Source organism: Rhea pennata, chromosome 5 (assembly GCF_028389875.1).
Source record: "Rhea pennata isolate bPtePen1 chromosome 5, bPtePen1.pri, whole genome shotgun sequence".
Classification (NCBI taxonomy): domain Eukaryota; kingdom Metazoa; phylum Chordata; class Aves; order Rheiformes; family Rheidae; genus Rhea; species Rhea pennata.
Window position 1 is genome coordinate 56665909 of NC_084667.1, and position 21266 is coordinate 56687174.

Sequence of the window (21266 nt, forward strand, 5' to 3'; positions counted from 1 at the left end):
TCAGAAAAGCTTCTGTTGTGGGTTGATGAGCTAAGGCAAGGTTGGGTTCAAACAAGAGCTGGATAAGGAACAATCCCATGCCATCGCAGTATTGTACAGACCAAAAACATGGGCCATTCATACAGAACAAGCCAACTGTTCTAATGCCATTTAATTCAGAGAGAGAGACTTCTTAAGTGTAGCAATAAATGGAACACAATTTCAGCTCCAGAATACACAATGTTCTCCTATCTCTGGCTCTGTGAATGTCTCGTAACAAAGGAACACTGATATCCCACAGAATGTCTTTCAGAAATTACTTAGGTATTATACATTACCATACAGTTCAAATCTTCTCTTTCTTTCACTTATAACTTCAGCTGCCATTCAGATGCTTAGTATCAATTCTGTAGGAATCCAGCTACCCTCTCCATGCCCACATGATCATAGCAACCTGAACAGCACAAGGCCATGAGCCAAATTCATCCTTGGTATAATGCAACTGGATGTAAAAAGCCGTATTAAAAGGCCTTCCTCAGCGTTATAAGATCACAAAACCTGAGATGAGTCTGATCTACGTATGTAGAGACAGATAGTAAACAAATGGAGAAACAGATAGTAAACAGAGCAGTTGCCTCTGAAAAGAATCAAATCTGTGCTTTTTTCCAAGTGCCAGCTACCTTATTAGTACAGTTTCCATCATGCCAGCAAAGTAATATTCAACCACATGTAAATCTTCCTAGGAAACTCCCCAGTTCTTTTCAGATAAAAATACTGAAGAAAATACAGACATGTTCTCTTGTTTCCAATATCCTCATCACAAAACTTCCACTATTAGTCACCATCCCACCCAACTCGGAGCTCATGTTGCAGAAAGTCCCACTAAACAAATCTGCACAAATCACAGACATTCAGGGATGAACATCTGAAGAAGCTGCTAGAGAAAAACCTTCATATGCCCACGACAGTGCTTGATCCCACCTCCTTTGCAGGGCATTTTTCACAGGCATCACTCTCACTGCCCTTTGACACAGGCAATTATCTGCTCCCAATCCAGGCTGACCTCACATTCCTTACCCACCTGAAACTCCCACGTAAAGATAACAGGAGTTTTCACTCACATTAGCTTAGCCTCTTTGTTCTGAACAAGCAAATGATATTCATAATGCCCCAACTGATTTCATTTCAGTAGAGGATTAGCTGCAATCTCTGCTGCTGTAGAACCAGGAGGCAAGCAAGAAATTACTGACAAATAATTATAATGCTTTTTGCTTTACAATGGATACCCAGAGGTTTGCATAAACAACCCTTTAGCTAGATTGAATCTGCAGTAAATTACAGTGCATACCCCAGATCCACTTAGAAAGCCTACAGAGTCCTGTAGATAAGGCCCAAGACTGAGGGTCGGAAGATGAAAGCTCTGCTGCTGCTCTTTGCGTACTTAGGCTAGTCAACATCCAAACCATACAAAAGGGGAACAATGCTACTTCCCAGGCTTATATATATGCGATGAGGCCAAACTCATTAACATTTACAAAGCACTTCTAGACTCCTTGTCTGGAAGGAGTTATACAACCATAAAGTATTATTCATGCTGTTCCAAGGCAGAAAAGTACGTATTACTGCAAATCCAGCAGTAGCTTTTCATGCACCATTAAGGTTTACCACACAGCCTTAATCTAATCATAAGCACTTCAGAACCCAGATCTGTCATTTGAAACATACAGATCAGGCTTCATCATTGAATAACCAATTGGGTCAACTATATACAGCACAGGACACACATGCACATTTTTTCCCATTTATATCACGCATCTTCAACTGAACCACTTGTATTTTCAAAACTCCATCATTATTAGTTTTCCCATCATCTTGCACTATGTCCACTCAGGACTTCAACAGGTTCAAAACTCAGGTGCTAAATGTGTTTGCACAGGTTTGAAAAGCAGAGATGGGAAGTAGTACAAGGTTCAGGTCTACATATTCTCCAACCATCACAGAGGACAATGGTTCCTTCAAGCATCTTTTTCTGCCTGTTACTTTCATGGGATCTCCTTTGCTTGCAATTTTGAAAATATATTCATAACTAGTGGTAGACTTGCTTTTGACTTGCTGATCAAAACACAATCTTTATACCTCGAGGCACTGCCATCAATGCTGTGCTGGAGGCAGTTCAATCCAGTTCAGTGAAATCAGCTGTTAAAAGCTCATTCCCAAATCACATCTTTGGACTCATTTACTCCATCTCTTCCTTCAGGCAGCTGCTGCATCCCTTTCCCTTGGCCTCCAGTCTCATCTTGAGCTGGGCACACAATTCCTGCTTCCCAGTCCCTCACGCCCAGCTCAGCACAGGAGCATGTCCCAAGGTTCGTCATCCCTACATCCCTACAGGCCCCCATGGCAGGCTGCATGCTCCGTGCTGCCCAGCCCTACCCTCGAGCTCTGCAGGCGGTGTTTTTGACAGAACAACTTTGTCCTTTGCCTGTGATATGGCTTTGGTTTAAATCCAAAAAAGAAAAGGTCAAATTCAAGTATTGCCATCCTTAAACATAGCATGTTCAGAGTTTTACCCTTTAGAGAACATGCCATTTACAGGACCAGCTCAAAGCCTTTCCCCAAATTATTGCACTTTCCTCACTTTGGACTGCCCAGAAAAAAAAAAAAAAAAAAGAAAGAAAGAAAAAAAAAAGAAAAAAAGAAAGAACAGCCTTCTAATTTTCTCCAAATAAGGCAAAATGAAAGGACACAACAGCAGATTTTCCATCTAAAACCTTTCCTATCCAACCTGGCCAAGATGCTATAATGAGCCAGAGTTCAGGAACTGAAGAGAAAAATAGAAACCTTTCCATGCAGGGAACAACTGAATCAGCTGCTGTTTACGTGATCTATTCCTCATCTTGCAGGACTCAGAGCAGACTTGTCTCCACAACTATGGCATCAGAAAGCTCATAAGACCTAGCCCATCACTGATGGAGGGCTTTTACAGCTGTCTAGCAACACTTACTCAGGTACATAGTTACCTGCCCGAGATTTTGAAAAATTAGCCAGTCACCCTAGATACTGCCAAGTCTGAATTACTTTCGTAGCATTTAATATTCTAAAAATGTGGAAGACCTGCTGTTTGAACAGGAGAGGTCCTTTTAGTATTTGCACCCCCAAAGTTGAGGTGCTCAGGATCACTTGTCACTGTGCAAACTCTTGGCCTACCACTGTAGAGCCAATGCAGGAATACGACTTGTGTACGCTCCATGTGTATACGTATACATACACCCTCCCTTAACTCTTCCTTGCATTAGGAAATGCATGCCATTGTTACAAAATGTTCCACATACATATAGAAAAAAAATAAAAAATACCAAAGTGGATAAACATGTAGTTTTAATGATAAGCACAGATTAAACATGGCTGTTTAGAAGAATGTTACAGAATACACTTCCACGGGAACTTAATTATGCATCCTAGGGTTAATGAAAGGATTTGCATGATCCAGTTTCTCTTCCTTACTACCATGCAAGCAAGTGATGTGACTGCATACAACAATGCACTTAAACCCACAGGATCTACATCTATGATTTTAAATAATTAAGCAGCATTCATTTGGGGTGATCCTTTCTTCCCCCTCGCTGCTTAGCTTTACAGATAGAAAACATTTAGTGTACAAGGCAAACAACAAACAGGAGTATAATTAGTCCTTTCAAACCAAGATGTTGTTTAACTTAACTAATTGAAAAGAGAGAAAGCAAAAGCTTGCATTGCATGGCTAGTGGCAAAGTCATAAAATGTCACTTTTTGAAGCTCATACTCCAGTAATTATCTTTTATACATAGAATGGTGACTCATAAATCTGCTTTTTCATAAAAATTCTCTACAAAATAGTATGTAATAAAAGAGCTCCCCTCCTTTTTTGGTCAACTTGAAGCTGAAATAAGGTCTTTATGATCTGTGGGAGTGGAAAGTCATTAGGGTTTCAATTCCAAATGAAAATTAAGTCTTTTAACTTCCCATACTACTCATACTGACAACCTTTCATACATAATTGCCTAGGAAGAGTTACTGCAGTCTTGTCACCCTTCTAATGATTTGCTGATACACTGACAAATAGATCCTCCCTATGAATTCCAGTATGCAAATGAGAATAAAAGCCAAAGGTGGCTAAGAAACATTGGGTTCACACACAAGAGCGACTTTGATGACTTTTCAGTTAGAGCTTATTAGGAGTTACCAAATTAGTGGAGTCAGAAATAGAGCAATCAAGGGATCAGGTAAGAATTTAATTGGAAAGAGGGAATGGCAATTACAGCAAAGACACTGCTGCTTTGCATCAAAACAGAGAGTAACATGACAACAAGGACCCACTGACTTCATGGCTGTGGATCCAAACCTTAGCCCAAACTGTACGAGGCTGTTGGATAAACATTACATGCATTTCAAATATACGTATATAATTCTCAACTAAGTAACACAGATGGGATCTCTGAAAGACACGGAGGTAACTCGTTGCCCTGATAATGCCGAGACAGCGGTATCATCTTTCTGTATTTGTCTTGCCTAGGTCTATCTGAGCAGAGGCAAACACTGTTCTTTCTTCTTTGCTCGGTATTCTCATCTGTATTCATTCTGTTATTTGACATGCTTTTAATTTTGATAGCTGATCAATAACCTGCTGTCCTAAGAGGTAAATACAATACAGAAAGAAGCACTCCAACATTTAAAGCCCTTTAACCCTAGTAAAGTTGAAACAGGGTTTCAAGCAACTCCAGAACTGGGAATTAGAAATATCTGGAGTTTTAGTTACTGTAAAGCTCTAGGGCTGCTCCTTCCTTGATGGCTCTATATAATTCAAAGCCTGTGTTTGTTATCGCAGGTATCATAGCCATGGTTAGAGGTTCCAGCTGAGGTAAGGGTTCAACCCTACTGAGCACTGTACAAATATATTATAAAGAACCCAATCCAGTACTGTAGCTGCAAAACCATCCATCCTTCTTCTGTTATCTTAAATCTAAAATGATAGTCTTAACTGACCTCATATGAACAGAGGACTGTATTTTGTTACAAAAGGCCAGAGACAAGCATGGGAGAACACACTTCTAAATAAACCGCTCAGCATCCAGAAAGCAAATAGCTATACTAAAATAGAACAATTTTCAGAAGACGGTTAAATATATTGAGCTGGATATCACTCACTCACACGCAGCTATATCAACATGGCCTGGAGGACTGGAAACTGCAGAAATAATTATATTGTAAAACTGAAACCTTCAGCCACTCCTGAAGAGCCATCTCCACAAACAAGGCATACATTATCGTGTTTCAGGACATCAAAGAGGAATAAATGTGCAGACTTTAAAACTGATCCTCATGTTTTAAGAGGTGTAAAAAGCAGTTAAAGAGGATGAAAAGGGAAAACTCCAGGAGGAAATTACACTGCAAACATTATCAGACTTGGAAGACAGAAAACCTGCTTTACTGGTTGAAATATCCAACTGATTTGTAGCCTCAAAAATAAACATCGCAACAAAAAGACTGAACAAATGAAATAAAGAAGGTGAGTACATAACATGCATGTAACACTAAAGGACAGGAGTATCAGCAATCCCAAAGCAGCAGACGATTGCCTCACTCAAGTGCTGGGTTCGAGTTGCAATCAGGATAACGAACAAGGGGACACTCTGTCAGAGTTTTTCACAATATGCCATCTTTGTGTGATGCATGGGCCACTGGTGAAGATCATATAACCTATAACTACATATCACATTCAACAGCAAACAACCTTTTAACTCAGTGGAAAGGGATTAAAAGCTCCATAGATCCAAAGCATAGATCAAAGTTATATTCAGCTGCTGAGAAACACACAAACATGAGACAGTAAGCCCAGGTAAGGGAGATAAGAGAATTCAGAAAGACAAAAGAATACTGTGCATCACAAAAGTGCTTTAAAATTGTACATAAAAATAAGCTTCTTCTTAATACCTTTGCAAGGGGCTGAAAAAGATTCAGCATCAATCAAAATAAGTAATCTTTATTACCAGTACTCCGTCAGCACCTGACCATACTATTCCAGCATAAAATGGTGGGACTGGTATGTAGGTTTTCCTGAAGCCACTTCTAGTGCATCATGCAAAAAATAAAAATGGGAAGAAAGCAGTGAAAACATCAACACGACAATGGTGAACGGCTGCACACCCACACACACACACATATATATATATATATGACAACAGGTAGTCATCTGGCTAGACAAAAATAGACAATAGGATAAATTATGTCCATTTGTGCAGATTAGGGATAACATGAACCTCCTTTGCATAAAAGACAAACAATTGTGAAGACCCTAGGTCTGAACTTTATTCAAGTCCTACGGTGTTTCTGCAGTAACTTCACTGGGCACAGAGAGATACCGTACTACTAAATGGTCTACAGCCAGATACAAAGTCACAGTCATCCTTCAAGAAGCACAGACTGACAGAAGTGGCACTCATAAGACAAGGCATTATCAATAAGTGTCACAGAGTGAATGAAATGTACCTTAGCAAGTAAAAAACTGCACATGAAAGATGGATGCAAGCCCTCCAGAGAATGTTTAGCACTTAATGGAGAGTCAGAAACTAGGCATGTAGGATTTAACCTTGCATTTGTGATATGCAGCAACCTGTCTGCAGATGATCTGGGATAGAAGATGTGGGTGAGGCCAGTTTTTAAATCTAGTCATCCCCAATAGATCAGACAAGGATACTGACAGTAAGCTTCTTGCTTGCAGTGGTTTCCATAGAAATATTAAACTTTGGGGACTAGAAAGGCTGTAAGGCTTACTTTTTCCTTTTCTTTTGAATAATGGTTTGTTTTTATTGATCAACTTAGAGCAATTCTTTTATCTGCTCCCTTCTTTTCTGTGGCAACCTCTGTTGGGACAGGATAGAGCAGCGTTCACTCCACAGCTCTCCCTGCCGCGCTGAAGTGGGGCTCTCAGCTCCAAGCAGCTCCATTTCGTTATTCCAGGAAAGCATTGGCAGATCAGACAATGCTGCCCAACCCACAGGCATAGGTAGCCCTGGAGCATCCTATTGCTGCAGAGACAGTTTGAAACAGCAGTGAAGTATCTGCTCTCCTGCCTCCTCCTCAGCCCTGCTCCATCTACTTGTTCCACAATCTCCTTCCACCTTCTCCCACAAATATTCAAATGCCACTGACTTTTCTGCATGAGAATGAATCCCCAGCAGACAGGGAAGTTTGGGGATGAAACAGGGGGAAAAGGAAGCAACATGCAGACTTGAGTTTCACTGCCTGGAGTTGGGGGACAGAGCAACAGCTGAATTCAGAGCGTTCCAGATTTGACTGAACTAGTTCTGCCGGCAAGCCTGGGTTGATACAACTACTTAGGCAGCTAACATGTCCCTCTTTCATCTGCAGCTTACAGCTGGTCTGTGCCCTCCGATCATAAGCCCATCACTCCTCCCTATTGCTCCCTCCATTAGAGACAACCACATCGAGACTCCACAGATAGCTCCAAAGTTGAGGTATCCAGTCCTACGAAGCTATAGGAGAACCTCACTGAACAGAGTGGTCTAATTCCCATTGGATTTAGGGCTGCTTCAGCTACACAGTAAGGTCCCTGGAAGCAGAAGGTCTGTAGTCACCCGCTAAGTCAAGTGACACTATTCCAATACTGTCAGCACTGGGAGCTGTGGAGCACCCCAGTCTCAAATCTAACTGATTAATTAACCAGCCGTACATTAATGCCTACTGCACCATGGACAACCGTTCAAGAGGCCCGTCTGCAGGAGAACCCCTACGGAAGCTGACCACGCGGCCTCATTGGCCAGGAGGAGGAGGGGGACACGACCAGGGCAACGGGGGAAACGGACCCGCAGATCCCGGAGGCACAACCTCCCTCGGGCACCGGGCTGCTCCTGCCTCATAGCCTGCGAGAGGGCGGACAGGGAAGGACCCGCCGCTCTCGCTCACCGCGACCTGCCCCTGCCCACCGCACCGCAGAGCGGAACTGCTCGTGAAGATGGATCTGCCGTACCAGGCACGGCCCTCGATTACCTGAACCATGAGCTGCCCAAAGAGCCGCTACAAGCAACGAGCTTTCCGAGCGCGTCAAACACCAAGGCAAGAAGATGCAATTTGAGGGAGGGAAGACTACACGCCTCTACGCGTATGGACAGAGGTAACCTGGCATAAATGGTCTCAGCCCAGACTTGAGCAAACATCAAAGTATTCAAAATAACCTGTACAGCAGCCTTCATTTGCCATGGTGATAAGTGTTTCCTAATGCCTGAGAAGAGCCGAGTCCTGAACTCTGCACACCTCATTCACTAACAAAAGCACTCATTATCAGGAAAAAAAAAAAAGAAAAAAAAGAAGAAAAGAATTGTGGCCATTTTAAGCCCTCCTCAGCTCAAGGGCTGCTTTACACACTCCCATTTCAATGGGGAGCACTGTGCTGCACAACTGTTAATTCAGAAGATGGAGCTAGCCTGCTTTTTGCTTCACAATTCAGTAGGCAACAGAAAGACAGATTCTCTGAGACAGTGTTACTTTTTCTGCCAGGAGTTATCTATTTGCAGAAGTGGGTCAACTTCCTCTTGGTGGACATGTTAGTGTGCGAGTGCCTAGCAGCGCTGCCTGCAAATTTCTGCCCGCTCCGCGCACGGGGGAACCTCTACACATAACTATTTCTGGCAGCCAAGCGTTTCATGAATTGCAGCAAGTTAACCACAAGGGGATGATGACATTTGGAGACAGGGCAGGATGAATTCTGGCTTGCAGACAAAAAAAGTCACGTTAAAAATACAGAATGCAGATGCAAACCTAGCCAATCGCTGCAAAGCCTCGGGGAAGCTGCACCCACCGCCCCAGATCTCCCCTGCTGCACGAGGCCGCCACCACTGCTGTGTGTTTTGCAGAGGGATACGTTACAGCTCGACTGTGAGTGTGGGGAGAACTTCAACGTTAACCAGCCTTCCTGGGGTCAAGCGTTTTCAATCTATTTTAAATGGCTTTGTAAATCTTCTCATTTGCCTTCCACCACACCTCAGGATGTACACCAAACGTTTTTGCCCGTTTAAGCCTCTCACGTACATCTTGCCCATCAGTGAGATCAGCCATTTTCTATCTTTATTCTGCTTCCAGCGCATCTCCCGAGGGCAGCCCGAACACAGAAGGATGCCACAGGAATAGCCAGGGGGACAACACCAGCAGGCGCTGGTGTGGCTGTGTTCATGCAAGACACAAGCAAGGCCACTGCCCTGCCCCTTCCCCAGGAGAAAATAACCCCAGCGCCAACACACCTGGGCCCTACAGCTCCACCAAAGCCTCAACCACTCCAGCTTTCAGAGGCAACACTTCTCCTAAGCCTCGCTCAGCATTAGTGTTTGTGCCCCTCTTCTCCTCGCACACACCAAACATAGCACATGCCAGAGCTGAATTTTGGGTTCCCATGCCTGCCATTTATTCAGATTTCCATTTAATTCAATCCTCAGCTTGCCTCCAGAGGACCAAACCATTTACATTTAACCAACATAGCTTATTCCTCTTATTTTGATTGCATTTGACAAATGTAAGTGGATAATTCCATCAAAGGCCTACAGAAAATTGCCTTTTAATCAATACAATTTTTTTCCTTCAACAGGACAGTTGAGAACAAAAGGTCTCTTTAGAAAATTGAAAGACTAAAACAAAAGAAGAATGCACTAGCGGAGAGCATACATTTCCAGATAAGGTCCAGTTTTAGTATCTAGTTTACATGTCGCAAGCCTTCTTTTCAGAGATACCAGCTACCCTCAGGTTTCAGAGTCTAAAGGGCTGACACATTCAACACCCTAGCAGGGAGAGAGATTGAGAAATGACAATGAAAAAGATACTTCAAGCTGAGCACTCCCAACACTGAAGCCCCTTAGAGAAGTGGACAAAAACTGCTGGTTGTGAGAAACTCAAGCTGCAGTCTTAGTGTCTGAAATCTCAGCATTTGCAAACCTATTAGCAGAGCTCAATAAACTTACAGAAGAGATGGAGACAGGTATTTCTACAGAGTTCTAACATCTAGGATATCAACCCAGGGCAAGTTTCCTGGTTTAATTACACATAGCTTTCATGTAGCTGCCTACAATAACAGAAATACTGTCATGTTAAATATAGCAGTATCAAAAAAAAAGTTAATGCAATATGCAGAGGACAAAAAGCAAAAAGTGCTATTGATATAAGAAAGATAGTAATTTTTCAAACAGCCAAGCCACTACTCCACACCAACATTCACAAGGCCATTTAGCCTTGATGCACCCCACCTCCCTTAGAGAGGGGAGGGCTTTCTCTGACATGAGGGCCAGGCTGCTGTGCTGACTCGACATAGGGACTGCAAGGGTTGACCACCTGACTTGAGAACTGAATTCCTGCTTTTCACCAGGACTAGCACACCTGCATTGCAAGAGTGAACAAAGGTCACTTCAACACCTTGACTAGAATTTGTCTCACCTGACTTTAGATGATTGCCTATGAACTATTCATCTATACTGCCTTCCCATTAGTGGAAAGAAAGGGCATGTTCAGTGTGCAACTCTTCTCCTGCTAAGGCAGACATAGGTTGAGTGAATTGTGACATGGAAGCAACTCTTTCTCCTCACTGCATACAAAGGGAGCTCAAGGAGCCCCAAGTGCTGAAGTCTGTATTCTAAATACCTGAAATTGAACATCACCTTTTACTTCTGCCTCTGCATCTTCTCTTTTCAGAGGCCTCACTAATGTGTCCTAGTAAATATTATGTATATTGATTATAAATACTCTAATAAAAAAAAGAAGGATTTTGGCCTAAAGATGTGAGAAGAGAAGTTAGTACAAAGCACTAGATCAATATCAACCCACAGGGAACAGCTATTTCTCTTTGCCACCATTTTAAATGTAATATATTGTACCTGCTAGGTAAATATGTGGACATTTACAAGTGGGAATCAATAGAACTAGAGATCTTCCCACCTCCTCATCTAGAAAGACCATTCTTCTTCCACTGGAGCAGATAGCAGTGATAGGCTATTGATTAATGCCTCTACCACAGCTGGGGTGAAGGCCATGCTGTAGCCACGGCTTTCCTGCAGACCTTTCTGACCACTCCTGGTTTCAACTGATGACGTTTTGTAAGAATATTTTTTAGAATACTGTTCGTGTTGACAAAGAAATACATTAATGTTTTACCCAACTGGAATAAAGTCAAGGAGACATTGGGAACAGCATCACTAATTTTGGGAACCCAGAACAAATAGTGTTTGAGGAAGGTGAATGAAAAGTTCTAAAGAGAAAATTTAGCTTATGGGGGTGGTGGTGGGGGGGGGATTAAAGCCTGACAGCCTTGCACACACTGGATTTTGTCCCAGTTACACATCAGCAGCTAGCATGTCTGCATCACTCCAGGCTGGTAGCGTAGGCGAGGAAAGCCACAACGTGCGCGTACCCTTGTCTCAAGGCAGCGTTAAGCTGGACTGGTAAAAATCACACCTTGCCTGCCTGCAGTACCCTAACAGCACTGGTGACAGCTCACCATGACTGGCACAGGCACAACCCCTGCAGACAAGGCTGATTTGTTCTGCACTGGCACCAAGGGCACATTTGCTCCTTATTATCAGCTCTCCAGTGTCCCAGATGTGCACACAAATCCCACTAAAGCCAATTGTCCTCCTGTAGACTGTTACTGGATAAACAGTCATTTCAGTCAGATCTAGAGACACCTAAAATTAGTGGAAGCATTTTCTTTGGATTCAGGGATCTTTCGAATCCTCCCAGTTGTCTCACATACCTCACAGTCCAGGAACATATACTAAGGTACCTGAAGGCTTTTTACTTCCCTCAGGTCACGTTAATATGACCCAATGCTGCTGCGCTTTTTTTTTTTTTTTTTTTTGGAGGGGGGGGAGGTTTATTTTGGCAGAAAACAAGCAGTAGCAAAGGCAATAGCTCCAACTGGGCTGCCTAAATCCAAAAGCTTAGAAAGACTATGCCCATACACTTAGGCTCCTACTGTGCACGCAAAGTAAGCTCAAAGCACTTGGGCAAGCAGAACACAGCAACTGCACCTAGATTTCTGTCCTGGACCTGTGGGTAGAGCCCAGTTCCCATCACACAGCTTGGAGGCGTCTCTACATCTGCAGTTTAAGTTCCATCCTTATATGCAAGTAAACTGAAAATGGAAACACTATTTACTTTCAAACCCAACAGACTTCCCCTTCAATCCCAGCAGAATATTCACAGCAGCATAAGATTATCTGTGTCATCCAAGATTAGCTCATTTCACGGTATCAGCTTCCTTATCTTCCATGAGCAGTTACTTGGTCATCGGGTTCCAGGTACTGGCTTCCAAAAAGTCAGTTATAAGAATAAACAGACTTTGGAAAAATGAAAGAAAGATCAATCACAGATTCTTTTTTTTTAAAAAAAAAAAAAAAATCCTGACTGGTACTATCTATACTGAATATATCTTATGAATCTAGAATTCCAGTCCATATCCTCACCTTGGGCCAGGTCACTGGGGCCAATAAATCAAGTTCTGGTTTACCAACTCACTTCAAAAGGATTGTTCAAGAGAAAGGAAGGAATATTTAATCCACTTTTGCTTGCCAAGATTTCATTAAAAAGCTACTTTCCTAGGAGCATTTAACAGCTGCCATGCTCCCGACTCTTTCAGAAAAGCATTAATCAAGTGAAACCATCCTGCTTAATGCCTAGGAAAGCAAAGCACTGCATGAAGCCTGAGTAGGATACCAGTACCAGAGGAAGCGCATTTTACGATTTTCTAGATCCCTATAGTATGTATAGTCATCTAGCAAACAGCTCACCATACCTTGTTCTTATCGGTTGTCAAAGTCTTCTGACGTGTTCTTTTAGTACAGATGCTAAATTCTGCCCTGGATCTGCTTCTGCCCTCCAAAAGAAAGCACGTGAAGACTGTTCATTACTGTATTAGTTGTGCTGGCCAGGCAGTTTCTGCTTTATCCATAGACAGTGTTTTACAGAAATGAGACAGGAACAAAACAGACAGAATTTTATAACCTATAAATGTAATGCCACTCTTTCTCCTCTTCCTCCCTTCCATTCTTACCCACAGGGAAAAAAAGTCATCAGCAAAACTGTACAAAAAGGCTAAACTCTAAAGCACACCTGCATGCACTGAAAGCAGAGAAGGTCTAGGAAAAACTGAGAGAATCCCACGGTGCAGAGGCTGCTCAGGGGCAGCTCCCCTCCTCCACCGACCTGACTTTCTGGATTCTTTGTGTTCACCTGCCCTGATCTTACACATTGTGTCCCCGGATTAATGGCAGCACCGCATGGTCCCAAGTAAGCTTCCCAGCCAGACTTCTTGCTGTCAGTCAAAAAGCGGCCAGATAAGCTTTGTATTTGCATACGTATTCACAGGCTTTTCCAAAGGCACATTCAGTGAAATGGCCTTGCTGAATACTGATGCTATCTGAGAATGACAACTATTTAAATCATTTTACAGCTTCACTACCTAAGTGGAGAAATTGGGCTTGTTTGCATCTTTACAGGGATTATTAGCTTAAAGAGTGTTGATCACATCTGCCCTGTCCTTAGAAAGGAAGCCACACAGGTTGGCTGTAGAGTTAGCTTCAATACTTCCTATAGTGACAATCTTCCACAGTTCAGGTCAGGCACCCCTTAAAGAGAAGGCACTAAAGCCTACAGTCATTTCCGAAATGTTTGTTAGTCCATACTGCTCCTTCATAGGCAAAAGCATGAGGAAGGTTGCAGAAACATACGCATGTCCTTTGCCACAGCTCCCTGCAGTTTCCTTCTATAGGGTAGGATGCTAGACTCAGCTTTCAGTGATCTCCAGGTGATGCAATTGGGCAAGGTCCCACATACAGCATTTGAGCATGGAAATGGGAACCAGCAGTACCTCAAATTCACAGGAGCCCCTTGGTTAACAGGAATGAATTTAACCGACTTTATCAAGACAACAGTGTAGTACCAGAAAGAGATCTGGTCTAAGGTTCATAGAAGAGAGCTGCAAGGCCCTTCCATCCCAAAACAGTAAGGGCACACTCAGTATCTACCACATGCACTGTGGGCCTCTGTGAATAGCAATGCTTTACAAAAATAAAGTCACATCAGGAGTAGAAGCTACCTGCAAATTAGTAAACAAGATATTTTGAATCAGTAAAACACTAGAAGATGGAGAGAAGGAAATACATTTTTAAAGATGCCTACTGTATCCCACAACATTTGATGACCGGGTCACCATTATAACCAGCAACACCTGCCTACTGGGTTAGGTGGCTGTAACATCTCCAGCCATGACTGGGAAAACACAGCTGCAGCAACTGAACCAAGCATGGCAAATTCATCCATGAACACACCACCAGCCTGATCAGTGCTGCATAGCCTCAGATCTCCTGGGGCACTGAGGAGTTGCCATAAATCACCAAGGCAAGGACCAGCACTCCCTGGTCCCATCAGGATTGTTGAAGCGCTGGGGACAGAAGAAACCATTACTTGGCAGATTCATTCAGCTGCCCTCCTCCCTGGTGTCTTGCCTGCCCTCTCATCTTCTCACCCTTTGGAGACTCATGGTCTCTCCTGCAGTGCAAGCCAGAGCTGAAAACAAGTGGGAGTCAATCTCCCAGGCTCTCCATCCCTGCTGGCTGGCTGACAGGACTGAGGGGGCAGTTTCTGTGCTTGGAGAGGGGGATGTGTACCCCTAACTAAAGGCTACTCCTCTGGTTGGAAAAAGGGCTTAAGAAGGCCAAAACTCCAGGAGTCATACCTAGAGATTTAGTCTGGTACCTGATTTGATTCCTACTAACCCCCTCAGCCAGACTACTCCTTTTTGATGTCAAATTTGAAATTTTGTTAGTTTCCAGATTTCCCCTATTTTATCTATTTTAAAGACATTCCAGGATAATCCAATATTATTATTTTAATGCTTGATTAGACAATAGGAGAAATTTGCTGGACTACAGACTGCCAGAGAGGCTTGGCATGATTTGACAGTGGAGCTTGTTTCTAACTTTAATGACTAGGCTGAACAAATTTATGAATACAGTGTGCCTTCAAAAGCAATCTCTTTGCTACGAGCAAAGCTCCTGTTTCTGATAAGGAGTGTGGGGAAGCCAAGTTTCACCTAGCCAAAACTGTTCAGCACGCAACAGCCAGCCTGTCCTGGGAGGCCAGGGAGCTAACAGGTGATGTGGCACACCTGGACTCTAATCAACTGCTTCCAAAATCTCACCCAGGCTTTTATAAATCTCATCAAACTAGCATGCAAACAAGTCAAAGATAAAATAAAATTTGTAAAGGAGAGAGGAGGAAGAAAGGAATAAATAAATTCTCTTTAACTCTAAAAATACAGGCTTAGTCCGTCCGTCATGAAAAAAAAAAAAAAAAAAAAAAAAGGACAAAACAAACAGAAACCCTCCAGATAATAAAGCCTCCATCCCTCAATGCCAGATATCAGTAATGCAACCAAGGAACACCACACTCAGTGCAAGCACCACAGAGCCGCTTGCCCCTGCGTCAGGTGAGCACCACCACTTGGGTCACCTACCCAGCCTCCCAGATCACTTCGACTGCTCTTCTTGGTGACCTTGGGGTCACCAAGGAGCTGCAGGGAGTGGGAATGGCTTGGACACAACCCCCCAAGCATCTATCATCTCACTGACAAGGGCGGATGGAGAGACTTTCGAGGGCAGAGGAGAGCAGGGCAAAGCCGGAGGCACCTGCTATGAGCAAGCGGGGGGATGAAGGGGGAGGTTGGGGAAAGGCTCACCATTGAGGCCGTTGGGGATGCTCCGGTGGTGAAGGGGCGCAGAAAGGTCATCCATAGACCTCCGCATGGCCCCGGCCTTGCTGTCGCCAGGCTTGTGGTGGTGGAGGTGGTGATGATGGTGGTCAGGGCTGCCTGCACTGCCTGTGCTGGAGGTGCTGCTCCCGTCCCCCACGTCCCTGGTGCCTGACCCACCATTGAGGTTGGTGAGGCTGGCCTGGCTGTCGATGGAGCTCCGTGAGCCAGCCCCACTCCGTTCCTCATCCAGCATGAGCACCATCTCCTTCAACTCCACGTTCTCCCTCAGCAGGGTCTCCTGCCTCGCCTCCAAGTCCTTCAGCTTCTGCTGGTATATGCCCACCTCCTTCCACATCACACTGGCCGTGTGCCTCCCAAACCGCTGCCATTCCCTCGACAGCTTCTTGCCTTTCTGCCTGTCGTCGTCCAAGAAGCAGCAGAGCTCCCTCAGCTCCTGGTTATCATCCTGCAACTTCTGGTTCACCTCCTTCAGCCCGCGGATCTCATGCAGGTGGAGCTGCAGCCGCCGGTTCACATCCTTCATTAAGTTGCCGTGTTCCACCATTAAGTTCATCTTTTCATTCTCCACTTTCCTCAGTCTTTTCACTAGCTCTTCCTTGCTCCACCTCAGCATCTCCTCTTCTGAAATTTTGCTCAGGTCTTCTTTAGACCCTTCCAGGGAATTTTTTGCCATCATCTGTGCCTAGACAGCGTTTGTTCATAAACAGTAACAAATGGTTCGGGTTATTTGGGTTATTTTGTTCGCCTGATTTCCTGGGACTAAAATTTACTGCAGCATCTTGGGGAAGAAATATTGTAGTCCTCCACAGAGCGCTGGACAAGGAAGAAGAGCAACGCCAGCCTGGAAGATCTGCTCCTCCGCGGACCCCATAATAAAAAAGCAACCCAAGAGGGGGGGAAAAAAGGGAAAGAAAAAAAATGCTACCTCTCCCCCACCCCCAGCGGGGCTCGCGGTGGCAGTGAATGGGGAGGCAAGCCTCGGAATGAAGCCCCCCGAGGGAATCGGCCAACTTACCCCGGGCGAAACAACCGCGCGGCGGCCGCCCGCCCGAGCCAGCTCGCTCCTGCCACCTGCCCCGCCGCCGCCCCCCGCAGCCCGCCGCTCCCCGCGAAATGCGCGCAGAAAGCCGGCACCATTAATCCCTCCGGCGCAGCCCGCTCCGCCGCTCGGGCCGCAGCTCGGCGGCACGGCACGGCACGGCCCGCACGACCGCGATGCGGGGCCCAGCCCGGTGCGGCGGCGGCTGTGGGCGCCCGCGGCGTGCGGCGCTGCCGAGGAGCAGGAGCAGGAGCCGGAGCCGGAGCTGGAGCCGGAGCCTTCCCGGAATGGCTCAGCCCTCGGGGAGGCGGGGCCGGGCTGCTCCACCTCCTGGCGGGCCGGGCCGGGCCGGGCCGGGCCAGGCGGCGGGCGCTGCTGCTGGCGGAGCGCGGCCCCGGCCCTCCCCCGCTGCCCCATTGGCTGCCGGGGCCGGGCCGGGCCGGGCCGGGCCCCAGCGCGCCGCTCCCCGCCGCCGGCTCGGGTTACCGGGGCCGCCTGGCGCCTTCAGACGGCAGGTACAAAGGGAAGGGCCGCCCCGCCGCGCCGCCCCGCCGCTGCTCCCTTTCTTTCCTCCCGGCCCTGCCTCCCCCAGCCGTGTGCGCGGAGCGAGCAGCGGTCGGGAGAGGGGCGCGGTTGAAAGGCAGGGAAAGGAGCCCGCCCTGCTGCTGGCCCGGCCCGGCCCGGCCCGGCCCAGTCTCGCCCCATGGAGCAGCCCCGGAGCGCCCCGCCGCGGGCTTTGTTCATGGGGCATCGCCCCCGGCCCCGGCCCCGCGGCGCCCCGGGCTGCAGGTGGGCGCAGCGCGCCCCGCTCCGCTCCCGCGGAGCCGCCGTCGTGCCCGCGCCCCCTCCTGCCTCGGCCGCGGGCTGCGGGAGCCGCCCCCGGCTCCCCGCTCGGCTCCGGGGCTGCTGTACTCCTTCAGACCCCCGTGCGGGGGCAAACAGCCTCGGAGGCACCGATACTGCCCCAGGTCCTTCACGGATGGGCTGCGGTGAGGGGTCTGCTCAGGAGCACACATGCCAGTGTCGCTTCTGTGCACGTAGCCCAGTAAAGAGCACAGAAAGTTCATGGAGTTCCAGTGGATTTCCCAGGCAATATGTAGGCAGATTTCCTATATCCTTGCATCACATCCCCTGACTTTTAGCCTAATGCACTTTTCATTAGACTGTGTTCTCTAGGCTGCTTTTGACCAGTATCACGTTGCAAAAATGAAAGATGCACCAGGACAGAGCAGTGCTGCCAGCTATTTCCTGCATGGGAATCCTCAAAAAGCCCCAGGGAGTTGCCATCTTTGTGTTCCCAAGGAACCTCAGTAAATGATTTGACTCTAGGGTTAACTGATTTCTGACCACACTGGAAAGCTGGTCAAGACACCCTCTAACGAAAAAGACAAATCACATCTAATGCTAGAGTATGGGATGCAGAGCACATGGCCATAGAAGGGACATCAGTCCCGAGAAGGGTGGGGAATTGCAGCTTTTACCTGTTGGTGTTATCTTCCTAAATCTAAGTCAGTAAAGCTGCAGTTTCCTGGATGCTTTTCTGCGTGAGTCTGTGGTCATTGGTTCCTGAGCCCAGAAATATCCCCAGCAATCTAAGACAACTGCTTGTTCCCCACTGAAGTAGAACCACAGGACTTTTCCATTACTAGTGGACTGTATCCCTTCCATGGACATTGTTGGCCCTCCTCCTCTCCCAAAGTAGCTTTTATCCCAGATCGTAAGGGTAACAAGAGCTTGGGATAGAGAGCAGCCGCTTGCTCATGTTGTGTGGGATAAGCAGGTGATCTCTGCTAACATTCATTACAGATATTACTAAAATGTGAAGAAGACTATTCTCCATAGCACATACACCAATCAAGGTAGTTTCATACAAAGGAAAGGATAGTCATGCCATCATACGGCGAGCGGCGAGGCCTTGCCTGAAACAGCTGCCTGCTCCCTTCAGGAGGTTTCACTCTGGAAGAGGTACGGAAAGGGCCACTCAGGATCAGGAGACTAGAGTCAGGCAAGCGGGATGCAGAGGTGGCTCTCATGCCTAGGAAAAGATGGAAAAATGTATGCCTGCACATGATGAATTCACCATCAGGAAGCACTAGGGACCGGTGTCAAATATGGCCAAATATGCCTAGGAGCACGAGCACCTTTAGAGTGGGCTGGAAGACAAGAGTCCCAGCTGGTTTTAAATCTAGGCCTTAAATTAATTTGGGAGGTCCCTTCTGGTGTGAGTCTCCATTCACTACACAATTTACGGTTCAACATTGCCTTCCTCTCAAAATGGCCCAGACTGCATCAAAAAGAAGACTGTAGAATGAGACTTATCATGAGCCATGCCATGAGCCTGAGTATCAGCCAGTTCTGGCCGTGTGCAGGACAGTAAAACCACCATACAGGGCAGGAGGGCTGTAGGTCCAATATATCCTGCCTGCTGTGAGAATAGGAGAGGGACTAAGGTATATTTTGCCCATATGTATCAACAGGCCAAAGTACCAGGTCCTTCTCCTCCCTCATTTGAAAGAGGGTCTGCAGAGAAGGTATGTCCCTCAGCAGATCTCCAAATGCCTTAGAAGGAGGTTGTTCTTGTTGCATCTTGGCAATGAATTGCCCTCTCCTCCGGAGGACTCTGCCAGACCCAAGGCACACCTAGCCCTGCACACTCTCTTCTGCAAATGATATCTGCTCCTGGTCCTGTCAAGTCAGACCTGTCCAGTGCTGTGCAGCGTGGCCTCGGTGCAAGTCACTCCCTTCTCACCTGCCACAGCACTGGAGCTGCCACCCTTGATGTACCGACAAAGTCACCCCTGAAGACATGGAAACCAGCAGGTGTCTTTGCACTGTCTTGTAGCTTTAAGAGGTAAATATTCCTAAAGTCTACTTCCCTCTGACAGGTCTCAGATATAAATATACAGATTTTTTGCATAAAATGTCCATGATCATCAGGTGGGCAGAACCAAATCCATGCAAAATTAGGCTGTGCCAAGTCTCCTGCTTCTCCTGCTGAGCCAGGCCCTTGGAAGGTAGCACCCTTTGCAGTGAGGTGCACTGCCGCAGCTCAGGGTTGCATCATGTCTAGAACGCATTCAAGTGCTTTCCATGCCAAGTCTTTTATTTACAAGGCTTTAATCACATCCTTCTCTACAGGAAGTGGAAAATGCTTCTCCCAGACCCTCCCATGAAGTGATTTGACTAGCAGATCCCCAGCCAGTGCCTGGGGGGAAAGGAGGAGCAGAATCAGTGGTGGTGGTGTGGGGGGGGGGATTGTTCAGATAAATCTTTCCTCACTGGCAGAAGGCAGCAGGGGAGCAGAAGCTTCCAGCCACTGCACCACAAAAAATTCAGGTGCAGCTATACCTTGGAGGTGCCTGGCCTAGGCAGTGTCTGCCTCGTGTTTGCTTGATCTTTCTTTTCCCAGGAAAAGAAAGATTTTTTTTTTCTGGCTGAAACTTCATAAAGTTTGAGCTCCATTGATACCTCTGCAAAGAAGGAACCTGGCAGATGGGGGGGCTCCAAAAAGGAAGGAATGAGATTATTAATATCCACAGAGGAAGTCACTGTAATGATTAAGACTTGCTTTCGGTACCGAATGGGTATGTTTATGCTCTAAAGGGCACAGATCCAGCCTGCCACTATCCATGAGGGATTTGCTGTTACTATGGTATCCCCATGAGCTTTGAAGCTTGGTGACCTGCTATGTTTGGGCATTCAGAGTCCGAGGTGCTCTGGAGGTGGCATTGAAACTGTACATAAAGATCTGCTGTCTACCCTGATGACATCTGGTCCTGACAAATATGTGGTGAAACAGTCACCCACTGGGAATCAACAGAGAGGACCGGGGTTAGCAGGTTTGAAGGAATGAGGCACGAATCAGATGGCCAACATGCCTCACCCATTCACTATGTGACCTTCCCTTCAAGGCGGCTATGGCATTAGAGTAGAGAAAAGTCTCTTCAGCTTGGAAAGGTAAGACAGCAGTGTTAGGGCAGACATGTAAAGCTTGGCAGCATCAGAAAGTGTCCGTGGCCCAGATTATGTATGGGTATAGTGCAGCTGAGACTTGAGGTAGACTTTTAGAGTGCTTTGACATCTTTGGAGGGAAAAGAATGGTCAGTGCAAAATTTTATGATCAAAAACAAATCCTATGTTTCAAGTAAATTTTTAATCAACAAATAATATGCAATATTGGAGTATTTCTGATGGGCTTCTGTTTTTTATTTACAGTTAACAAATCCTGTTTCCCAGTGTTGTTCGGAAGGAATTACAATTATCCTTGCCAGTGTAAGATGAAGAGGAACAGAAGTTCATAATATGCTACAGGTTTGGTCTGTTACATTTGACCACGGGGCCTTCTTGCAGGCAGTGAGCGAAGAGCACGTTTTAATATGCATATTATCTTAATCTTTTTATTCCCTTGTAATACAGCATCAAAGCTTATCCATTGCGTTGAAT

The 21266-nt window shown here is 46.1% G+C and overlaps 1 protein-coding gene across 2 annotated transcripts in view; it reads right to left on the minus strand.

Moving 5' to 3' along the window:
* CCDC85C (coiled-coil domain containing 85C) overlaps window positions 1-17086 on the minus strand; it is a 115578-nt gene extending 98492 nt beyond the window's left edge. For both annotated transcript variants that reach the window (XM_062576814.1, XM_062576813.1), the window contains exon 1: window positions 15749-17086. In XM_062576814.1, coding sequence (XP_062432798.1) covers window positions 15749-16460 — 712 coding nt within the window. In that variant the 5' untranslated portion in view covers window positions 16461-17086. The remainder of the gene's footprint in view (window positions 1-15748) is intronic.
* Window positions 17087-21266: the final 4180 nt, after the last annotated feature.